This window comes from Arabidopsis lyrata, assembly GCF_000004255.2.
Source record: "Arabidopsis lyrata subsp. lyrata unplaced genomic scaffold ARALYscaffold_3, whole genome shotgun sequence".
Lineage (NCBI taxonomy): Eukaryota > Viridiplantae > Streptophyta > Magnoliopsida > Brassicales > Brassicaceae > Arabidopsis > Arabidopsis lyrata.
The window spans coordinates 3,712,619-3,723,833 of NW_003302553.1; the positions used below are offsets into that span (position 1 = coordinate 3,712,619).

The window sequence follows — 11,215 nt, forward strand, 5'->3', positions numbered from 1 at the left end:
TATATCTGTACAGTGGTCTATATCGACCGCTGTACAGATATAGACTACCTGTACACATATAGACCACTGTACGGATATAGACCACTGTACAGAATGGTGCATCTGTACAGAAGGGATATTTGTTTGTTTAACAGTAAATTATGATTTCGTTTAACAGATGCATCATTTTGTACAGTAGTCTATATCTGTACAGTAGTCTATATCTGTACAGTGGTCTATATCTGTACAGTGGTTTATAACTGTATAGATATTATTTGTACAGTGCTCTGTAATATTGTACAGTGCTCTGTAATATAAAATTTAAAAATCATTAAACAAAATGCATATCAAATGAAAGAGAAAAAAACATAGATTTTTATTTATATGATCAATTTTAGAAAAATAAAATTTTACTAGAGAGCATTTTAATTATTAAACTTTGAGAGAATGTGTAATATAAAAAGAAAAAGAACTTGGTCCACTAACAACAAACCCCACGTTTCTCTCTCTCACCCCACTTTTTTTCTATTAGTGAGTTTTTGTATCCGAGTAATATCCCAATATTGAATAGTCCCTGTACTAGTTTTCCAATTAAGTTTGGAAAACGTACTGTTTTCCAACTTATTCCTTAATTCAATTCTCCTACTAATCTTCCAATGGCTGAGTACGTCCCGCAGCAACCGCTTACAATGCCAGAGATTATGATGAAAACGCATATTCCAATCTGCCAAAAGTTCAAATAGACACAAAATTAAATAAAATTATCATGTGAAAATCATATAGAAACAATGAACACTTTAATTTATGGCATAAAAAAATAATATATCTCTTACTTGTGTCTTACTCAATCTACCCTTCAAGACACTGAGATAACAAAGACAAGGAAAGATAAAAGCCTGCACGGTAAACATGAAATATGAATCTTTTTTAACATGTGTGATATGCCTATAATCGATGATAGCTGGAGAATTATGTTAAACGGGGAGTTACGACAAGCATTGCGAGGAATGATCTCCCATCAAAGCCCCCATGATCGCTGCGAAGTTATTAGAACAAACGAAGACAAATTAAGATGGTTTTGTTTTTGAATATATAATACATTCATGCAAAAAGAAGTTAGGGTATTTTACCGAAGAATGGGAATGTAAGTGCGACAACCAAAGTAGAGAGAACTAGAATCGTTCTAACAAACATAGATACTCCATATGATCTCATCTTTTTTGAAGACGGTATAAGTTCTTCTAAACTTAATACAATCGGTGTGAGAGATAACGCGTATTTGGTCATCGGTGTTATCACCTATAGAAGAGAAAAATAAGCAATCAAATTTTATATGTAGAGACTAGAGACAAACATGTTATCGAGTTTTAAAGTGATATCTCACTGCTGTCCAAACTGCGATTTTGGATGACGTGAACTGTTGTGGCATGTTTAGTGTAAACTGAGATTGAATGGCTTCACCAAACATACTGTAGCCGCAAATCGCCACGACAATGTAAAAGAATACGCAGAAACCAAAACTGCAAAAAGAAACTAGATTTGAAACTTTTGACCTAAAATTTACGTCCATTATAAGTAACCTTAAGCAAAGAGTGGTTTAACCTAGTGAGGAGCACCAAAGGAAACTTGGATGGGTCTTTCATGGACGAGTAAATGTTGGGGAAAACCGCGTGACCACTGAACCCAAACCCGAAAATCCCAATAGCGACAGGTAAGTTAGCGAGATCAAGAGCTTGTCCACCAGTGTGAAACCCTACTCCATCAAACGACCCAACCCAGAAGAGACAAAAAGCCAGCAAGATCGAAGAGAAGACTCCTCCGGCTAAAAGAATGGAACGCAAATATTAAAGAATGAGCGAATCTCGAAGTTATATTGTAAGGATTTATGATCTTTTATATAGACAAAGGAACCTGAGAGATAGGAGAGTAAGCTAAGGTCTCTGAGCCAAACTGTAGGAAGAACAATAAGAGTAGCTGATATGGCAAAGATCTGAGAAGAATCTAGAGATACTCCAACGATGTTTAATGAAATGTTGGGGAAAATTCTTGACAAGTTATCGCTCATCATGATTATATACTCCACACAACATGCGTATAACTCCATGTACAGAAGCATCTGCAACTCTCAAGAGAGACCAAGAACCCTAAATTTTAGTTTGGAGATGTTAACTAGAAAGGATCTTTAAGTATATATGTAAATGATTTCCATATAACTCACGGAGATGATGATGCGGCCGGTGAATCCAAAGGCGGCTTGACCAATGTCGGGGTAGGTATGGAGGTCAGGAGAGCTCTCAAGACATCGTTTGAGGAGGATACCGGTGTAGCAAGTGATGATACCGAAGATGAAAAGTATACAAAGCCCGAGCCATCCTCCTTCTTTCACCGCGTAAGGCATTGTGAGTAGACCTACTCCACATAGGACATTGATTCCTGCACCAAATTAAAATAGGTTCAACTTAAAGAGAGCTAGAGACTGAAAGATGTTTGTTATGACGATAAGCCTTCTGAGACAGAATCAATACCGATACTACGTCTTACCATTGAGAACAGATTGAGGAAACGAGCAGAGATTTGGTTCTGCATACGAGAAATCGGTGATGGATAACCTGAGCTGAGGTGAAAGGAATGACTTGGCTGAGACATCGTCTTTCTCGGAGAGCAATGGTTGTTTGCTTGTGGAAGACGCAAACGAGGTTATAATAGAGTTGTGACGTCTCTTGTATAAGGAAGCGATGGAGCTGGTGAATGATGTCTGAGTACTTCTCCCATGTATGAAACTGACCGTAGGAGGTGTAACTCCGGTCAAGATATCCACAGATTGTCTGAATTTTACATTAAAAAAAGGGAAGAATATTTCGAATTAATTAGTTAGATATCGGATTTGATTTTACCGATAACTCCGAGGCCATGGAGCGGAATCGTCGTTGTGGGATGATGGAGAAGAAGAAATGGAATCGAAAGACAGAGGATTTGATTTTACCGATAACTCCGAGGCCATGGAGCGGAATCGTCGTTGTGGGATGATGGAGAAGCTTCATCTTCGTCGTCTCTGTTTCAAAACAGAGTTGAATCAGAGCAAGCTACACAGATTTCAGGATATAACAGAAGGAACAAGAGGAGTGAAATGAATAGTGGAAGAAATATAAAGAGATTTAGTTCTGAGTTTGATTTGTTGTCACGTCTGTCAACTTTGTATTAATCCATTGATACTTGATCATATGTAACAAATTAATATTCTGGTCGACTGGTCGTTGAATTTAGAGTGGAAGTAACGTTCACATGTCAAAAGCTCCAAAGTCAAAGGAACATGCGTGAAATGGATTTGCCATTGCCAATGCCAATAATAAATTAAAAAAAAGGTAAATTAAGAAAACTATGGTTTAGCAAGCTAATTGAAGCTGAACTATTATTTGGGCTTGTCATAAAAGGCCCAATATCGTGGAAGACGCGTCATCGTCTTCGCTTTTCCCCTTCAGAGGTCGTCGAGAAGGTTTAAGATTTTTTAGAATGTTGTAGTAGCTTCGCGAATAATCTCAAGGTCTTTTATAAAACCATAAAACCAAACTAGCGATTAGCCGACTCTTCCTCTTTTGATTATTACAAAGACAAGAAGGTTTCCGACTTTTGTAATTTCTTCTTTTTTCACGGTGAAAGTATTCTTCAATGGCGAAAGACGGACCTAATTGGGACGGATTACTTAAATGGAGTCTCTCTCACGCTGACGGGACTCGACCCACTCGCCAGTTGAGGTACGTACATTCATCTTGTAGTTAGTTTTTTAGGTTCTGTCTTGTGATTTGTCTGAATTTGGTGGGTAGTTGAGGTATTTGTGTGGCTATGATTGAGCTTTCACTTGAGGAGATGAATCTTATGAGTGAATTCGAATCTGGGTCTGTGTAAAGTAGTTTTCTTTTTTCAAGATATCTGTTCAATTGATCGGTTTGGTTAGATTTCAATTATCGAATTTTGCAGTTGTGTAGGTGAAAGGTTATCTCTTTTCTCGTTTTTACATGAAACTCTCTTAAGTTTAAGGGAATCCACCATTTGGTCATGTCAAAACATCATGTTTTGTTTTTATTGTTGATTGAGTTGTTTAATGAGACAGTGAGGAGGATCGAAAATGGTTTATGGAGGCTATGCAATCACAGACTATAGATGTAGTCAAGCGCATGAAGGAGATTACACTAGTTATGCAAACACCTGAACAAGTTTTAGCGGATCATGGAGTTACACCTGAGGATATTCAAGGTGCTTAATTTTAGCTATGATACATAGCTTAGATCTTTATCTTTTGCCATATTGTGGGGGTACTAATTGAGTTTTATCATCCCGCTGGTAGATTTGCTGGATGAGCTGCAGGAGCACGTTGAATCAATCGATATGGCTAATGGTAAACTATCTCTTACTTGGAACTTGTAATCTTCATGTTCTGTTGTGCTTAGCTCAATTTGAATATTGCTTGTGTAGATCTTCATTCAATTGGAGGCTTGGTTCCTCTTCTTAATTTCCTTAAAAACTCTCATGCTAATATTCGGGCAAAAGCTGCGGATGTCGTTAGCACAATAGTTCAGAACAATCCCAGAAGTCAGGAACTAGTTATGGAAACAAATGGTTTGGAGTCATTACTCTCAAATTTCACTTCAGACACAGATATTCACGCTCGAACCCAGGCCCTTGGCGCAATATCATGTAAGCCTGCTTCTGATAGTTTATTTATAGTAAAGATTGTGATGATCAAAAGCTTTTGTGATTTCTCTTTTACTTGGTTTGTGATATACTAAAGAGACCTATCTTTTCAATATGGCATGTAGCTTTGATTCGCCATAACAAACCAGGAGTAACTGCTTTCAAGCTTGCCAATGGTTATGCTGGCCTAAGAGATGCTTTAGCATCTGATAGTGTGAGATTTCAAAGGTAATCCACACAAATGCTCTAATTCCTTAGAGCCTTTACCGATTTCTAACCTTGGAAGATTCTTGAATTGTTTTTTTTTCTTTCTTTCTAAATTCTCCAGGAAAGCCTTAAACTTGTTGCAATATCTACTGCAAGAGGATGATTCAGACCGCAGTATTGCGACTGGACTCGGATTCCCCCGAGTGATGATGCATCTCGCCTCTAGTGACGATGCTGAGATCAGAGAAGCCGCTCTTCGTGGATTGCTTGAGCTTGCAAGAGAGAAAAACGATGGAAGCGGAAGTAGCAGCATAGATAAAAGCGATGAGAAACTGAGGCAGCTACTAGAAGAACGGATCAAAGGAATCAGCTTGATGTCACAGGAGGATCTTGAAACGGTTAAAGAAGAGAGACAGCTCGTCGATTCACTGTGGAGCATTTGCTACAATGAACCTTCTTCTCTGAGAGAAAAAGGGCTTCTCGTTCTTCCGGGTGAAGACGAATTGCCTCCTGATGTCGCAAGCAAGCTCTTTGAGCCTCCTCTTAGAGCCACTGCAGCAAACCGTAATGCTACTGAGAAGAAAGATGAACCTATGAAACTACTTGGACCATAAACGAGAAATCGAAGCTAAAAGTTTTTGTACTTTTCCTTGTTTTTTTTGTAACATTTTAAATTTTCAATCATATGTGAATGATCAGTGTTATGTAATGGCAATTTTAATTTCTGTTTAAGCTATAATGGGTCGTCGTATAGAAGATGTTATTTATTTATTTATTTTTTTTTATCGTCTAGATTTATTATTAATTGCAAATTATGAGAACTGTTACATAGACGATTCTACAACTGACAATTCATTAATAAATCGCTAGAGATCTCTTGCACACTTGCCTCCATTAATCTGCAAATTTATTAATAAATCGCAATACCTGGGACTCAAACCCCAGACTTCTTGGTGTAGAAGCATTAATTAACCCTTGGTCAACCAATGGGTCAAGGGGGTTTCCACCATCGAAGATGTTACTTGCAAGATTTATTTTCGATTTCGGTTTAGCAATATGCTAATACGGACCAGATCTAATTGATCGGTTTAACTTGGTAACATCTTGAAATTGCGGTGAACCGAAGAACAAAACCAAAGCCAACGTGACAAACTGACAATTACTTTGCAGTTATCCCTGAAAAAGAGCTCACGAACTTTTGCCTAATTCTTAGGGACCCGAGTTCGATTCAAGGCAGTCACATATCGGAGAAATCTCTCATCACGTCTCTCAGCTTCGCCTTCAACACCGTCGTCGCCGTCACGGCCAAATCCGGTATGTTATATAGATATCCCATTAAACCCTGATTCTTTCCCCTTCCTCGCACGATCGTGTAAAAGCGGTTACTTTCGCTAGAAATAGTCTGATCTTCTTTCTATTGAGCAGTAAGATTGGAAGCTGTTGTTTCGAATCGATTCAAGCCTCGAATCTGAGTTTCGGATCCATATTAGAAGCTAAGGTGGGAGCTTTTTGAGTGACGGAGCTATGGTGTGGTGTAACCACTGCGTGAAGAATGTTCCCGGAATACGCCCTTATGATGGTGCATTGTAAGTGTTTTGATTATTCACTCATGTTTTTCATCTTATGGTTTGCTTTTTAGGAGCTTAGTTTCTGTTGGATTTGTGGTTTCCAAGCTTCGAATTATGAAATTTCCATCTTTTTTGATTTTTGCAGGGCATGTAATTTATGTGGGAGGATATTGGAGAACTTCAATTTTTCTACAGAAGTTACATTCGTTAAGAATGCTGCTGGACAGGTATACGCAGCTGAGCTCTTTTGTTATAGTGCTAGATGTGTTTCTTGGGATGTTCTCGATCTCTCTAGTGGTTTGCAGATGTGATTAATAGGATGTAAGATTGGAGAGATGTGAGGATAAGAATTGGAGAATCTTTGAACTATTTAAATGGTCTGAGGGGTTGTATGGGAAGTTAGGAACTTTTTTTTTGTTGGTTTTATAGTCCAGTGAACATATTAGATATACTCGTGCAGTAACTTTGATCCTTGCCTCCACTAATGTGAACTTTTTCCTTCAGACTGAAACTTTGCTATGGCCATATTATATGAAAGGCCAAAACTACCGAAGTTAAAAAAATACACTAAGTAACCAGCCTAATTTAGCTACAACAAGTAGAAATATCATTGATAGACTAGACAATGGATTTGTTTTCAAGACTGTTGTCTCTTTATTGATATCCACATAGTTACTTGAGATTTATACTGCCTTTGGTTTCTTTGAACAATTTGGTTCAAGCTAACAAATTATATCTGTATCTGCAGAGCCAAGCCTCAGGTAACATAGTGAGCAGTGTTCAAAGTGGGATTCCAAGCTCACGTGAAAGGAGATATAGAATAGGTATGCCTTTTTTGTATATGTATTTCTGTTTGCTGTTGGCCCAAATAGTGCAACTGATACATCTAGTGTACAGCTTTCGCTTATGTTCAGTAATTGCTTAGGTGTACTCATTATTCTGTATTTCCCATCCTTAGATTTCCTTCCAAATTCAGGCCATGTGACTGTTTTGAAAACCATAGCATTGTTAGTCTCTTTACGTTATTGCAATTTTGATTCTTATAGTTTGATCTGACAGACCTTCGTCTTTTTGGCAGCTAGAGATGAGTTTACGAATTTGAGAGATGCATTGGGAATTGGTGATGAGAGAGCTGATGTGATTGACATGGCTGTTCTATTCTTTAAAGTATGTTTGGTTTACTTATTTTCTGAATATTAATTTGTAAGGACTTTTACCCCTTCTATTAACTCAATTAATCTTCTGAAGTCGGCAGTTGAGCAGAATTTCACTAAAGGCCGCAGAACTGAACTAGTACAGGCTTCCTGTCTCTACTTGACTTGCAGGTTAGATTCCTAGTAATCGTTTTGTTTCTCTCCTAATATATTTCCTCTTTAAAATACCATGCTGAATTATGTTATTGATGTTTTATTCGTTGTATGCTTAACCAAAATATTTCTTGATCTGTAGGGAATTGAACGTTCCGTTTCTTCTTATTGATTTCTCAAGCTACCTTCGAGTTAGCGTGTAAGATGATTCTTTTTCATTTCTATACTGTTCTCTTTCTTTTGTAGTCTAATTACCTGTTAAGTCTATTGTGACGAAAATTCAGGCTTTGCTGTTTTGGTTTCATCAAATCTTGTGCAGTTATGAGTTAGGTTCTGTGTACTTGCAACTCTGTGAAATGCTGTACATTGCGGATAATCAAAATTATGAAAAGCTTGTTGACCCTTCAATTTTCATCGATCGATTCTCAAACAGTAAGTATGTCATGTTTTGGCTACCATTCGTTTCTGTATTTGGTTGATGCAGAACATCAGCCAAGAAACAAACAGTTATATTGAATACTTAACCTACTTGTTTCATCATACTCTTGCAGTCTTATTGAAAGGAACACATAATAAAGCTGTTGTGAAAACAGCTATAGCCATTATAGCTAGTATGAAGCGAGATTGGATACAGGTGTGACTTTGTTATGTTAGTGGATCGTTTCCTATATACCCTTTGTCTTAGAGTTAATTATGTATATTATGTGTTATGTTAATATAAGCCACCTATTGGCTTGCAGACCGGCCGGAAGCCTAGTGGAATATGTGGAGCAGCACTTTACACAGCTGCCCTTTCTCATGGTATCAAGTGCTCTAAGTCAGATATTGTAAGATATGATTTGCTATAAAGAAATATTGTTTTAGATGAGAGGAAAAGTGTTTTAGCCTTTATTTCACTAATTTAGTACTGATTTGGTGTGTTTTCTAAACATTTCAGGTAAACATTGTGCATATATGTGAAGCAACTCTAACCAAACGATTGATTGAGTTTGGAAATACGGAGTCTGGAAATTTAAATGTGAGTTAAGGCTGATGAGTGTCTAGCAGAATTATATGCTATCTTGTCATATCATCACACATTGGTTTAACTATGAGTATCTGGTTCCGCTGTCATTGTAGTTATAATATTGCATGTTCCGTTGCTATTGGTTTGTTGTCATATGAAATAATGTAACACAGGCTCAATTTGCTTTTGCCTCATATCAGTTGAAGAGTTATGTTCATTTTTTAACGGTTGTACATATGTGGCTAGGTTGATGAGATCACAGAAAGAGAATCTCATAAAAGATCTTCTACCATGAAACCAACCTCAAACAAAGAGGCGGTGCTCTGTATGCATCAGGATAGTAAACCTTTTGGTTATGGACTATGTAAAGACTGCTACGAAGATGTAGGTCTCCGGTTTAATGCCTGATTTTTCTTTTCATGTCTTCTATATACGTAGTTGCGTGTCGTTGACAAATGACTCTCAGAGTTAACAATCGGATGTTTTCTTTTGCAATTTTGTATGCAGTTCATAAATGTTTCTGGTGGACTTGTTGGTGGGTCCGACCCTCCTGCTTTCCAGCGCGCAGAGAATGAGCGAATGGAAAAAGCAGCTAGAGAAGAAAACGAGGGAGGAATTAGTAGCCTAAACCACGATGAACAACTATATGTAAGTTTTGGTGCTCTTCTATTTGAGGATTGCAGTTTAGAATTTTTTTCTCCCTACTCAAAGCACCTGTATTTGGAGCTTGTTCATTTCTGCTTGTAGGATCTTATACTAAAAATCTCTTGTGCCGAACTTTTAACAGTCAGACTATTGCAGTATGAGCAAAAGCGAAAAACTATTTTCTGGTGAGTGCAATTGTTGTCTATCAGATTGAAGTTCTTCACTGTCGTTTGAGCGCTTGAGAATCTATTTGTGCTGTGTCGCAGAGAAAGGTGAAAGAAATAAAGATGGGGATGAAGAACATGCTGATACTTCGGATGAATCTGACAACTTTTCTGACATCAGTGATGATGAGGTGGGTAATTGTTTTGCTTTCTTGTTTTGTAGTAAATGCTATGTCAAATGTCCAACCTCGAATATGGAACATGAAGTAAATGAAAATTCTCAACAGTTTGTTATAGTCTTGTTTTCTTAACTACAGTTTCACTTGTTATATTTGATCGTCAGTGATAGTATTTTAGTGTTGCTCAGGTAGATGGCTATATCAACAACGAGGAGGAAACGCACTATAAGACGATCACATGGACAGAAATGAACAAAGATTATCTTGAGGTGATTTCAGAGGCTATATAACATCTATCTTCTCTTAGATTCCTTTTGATTTATCACATATGAGATCAAATCACATACAAAATTATATTGTTTTGTAGGAGCAAGCCGCTAAGGAAGCAGCTCTGAAGGCGGCTAGTGAAGCTTTAAAAGCTAGCAACTCTAATTGCCCAGAAGATGCAAGAAAGGCTTTCGAAGCTGCCAAAGCTGATGCGGCAAAATCTAGAAAGGTGACTCATTTTGAACTTTGCAATTGTGTTCCTGACTTCATATCAAGTATCTGACTTTTGGAGAATAAATGACATGGTTTCTCAATCAAATTCTGGTTCTTTTTTTCTCTCTCTTAATGTAGGAAAAGCAACAAAAAAAAGCTGAGGAAGCAAAGAACGCGGCTCCCCCAGCCACAGCAATGGAAGCGGTTCGCCGAACGCTTGAGAAAAAGGTTAGAATGTCAGCTTTTTTGATACCTTGATACTTGAAAACGAATATGCAAAAAAAGATAAACCCAGTATGCGATGTATCATCTGTTAAAACCCTGACCTGGAAGTACATAGTCAAGAACACGGGCTGTCGAAATTAGTAGCACAGAAGAAACTTTGGAGTTTGTGTTTCTTCCTTTTTCCTGATTTTGAGTATTGACTATTACAGAGACTAAGTTTGGTGATCAATTACGATGTTTTGGAGGAGCTATTTGATACATCCGTAAGTTTTTTGATTACCTCTTCTTGTATCCTCAATTCTCATCACTTTAAGGTCTTTACAAAATTATTTCTCTTTTCTTCTTTCAGACAGCTGAGAAATCACCCAAGAGGTCGAAAACCGAGACAGACATTGAGAAGAAGAAGGAAGTGAAGAGCAATGAACATGAGAAAGGTGAAAATGAAGATGAAGCTGAAGAGGATGAAGAAGAAGGCAGTGTAGAATCATACGACATGAACACAGATTTTCAAAACGGGGAGAAATTCTATGAAGAGGACGAGGGAGAAGAAGAGGATGGTAATGACTTTGGATTGTATTGATAATACAGAGTATTGTGAAACACCAGAGTTTTGTTTTGCCGGACTAGTTGATTTTATTTGCATTAATATAGGAGAACCCCAACTAAATTATAGGATCTTTTGATTCTTTATTATCAGTAACAAAACAAATACCGGAAAATTCATTTTGAAGTAAAATGTGTCGGTCCGGACGATTTTACATGTAGC

At 37.5% G+C, this 11,215-nt stretch overlaps 3 protein-coding genes across 3 annotated transcripts; 2 read left to right on the forward strand and 1 right to left on the reverse strand.

The window, feature by feature from the left end:
* Positions 1-391: 391 nt before the first annotated feature.
* LOC9320795 (vacuolar amino acid transporter 1) lies at positions 392-2,815 on the reverse strand (the record flags this gene model as incomplete). Its single annotated transcript, XM_021032932.1, is given in 10 exon segments — positions 392-703; positions 813-875; positions 970-990; positions 993-1,015; positions 1,110-1,278; positions 1,364-1,499; positions 1,582-1,801; positions 1,891-2,095; positions 2,198-2,412; positions 2,521-2,815. Coding segments are annotated over 10 exon segments (1,443 nt in total), but the record flags the coding sequence as incomplete, so codon positions are not given.
* A 591-nt stretch (positions 2,816-3,406) lies between these two features.
* On the forward strand, positions 3,407-5,611 carry LOC9320796 (hsp70 nucleotide exchange factor fes1). The gene is made up of 6 exons (XM_021032889.1): positions 3,407-3,731; positions 4,088-4,230; positions 4,322-4,372; positions 4,450-4,671; positions 4,794-4,896; positions 4,997-5,611. Exons 1-6 carry the CDS (start codon positions 3,646-3,648, stop codon positions 5,487-5,489), a joined length of 1,098 nt encoding a protein of 365 aa, XP_020888548.1. The 5' UTR covers positions 3,407-3,645; the 3' UTR covers positions 5,490-5,611.
* Positions 5,612-5,959: 348 nt separating this feature from the next.
* Positions 5,960-11,137, forward strand: LOC9318682 (transcription factor IIIB 60 kDa subunit). Its single transcript, XM_002882569.2, has 20 exons — positions 5,960-6,189; positions 6,301-6,461; positions 6,589-6,670; positions 7,192-7,267; positions 7,522-7,610; positions 7,692-7,768; positions 7,893-7,949; positions 8,070-8,182; positions 8,302-8,384; positions 8,491-8,577; positions 8,688-8,768; positions 9,003-9,140; positions 9,264-9,404; positions 9,544-9,586; positions 9,668-9,756; positions 9,933-10,013; positions 10,112-10,240; positions 10,363-10,452; positions 10,659-10,712; positions 10,799-11,137. The coding sequence occupies exons 2-20, from the start codon at positions 6,400-6,402 to the stop codon at positions 11,027-11,029; spliced, it is 1,803 nt and encodes a 600-aa protein (XP_002882615.1). The 5' UTR covers positions 5,960-6,189; positions 6,301-6,399; the 3' UTR covers positions 11,030-11,137.
* Positions 11,138-11,215: the final 78 nt, after the last annotated feature.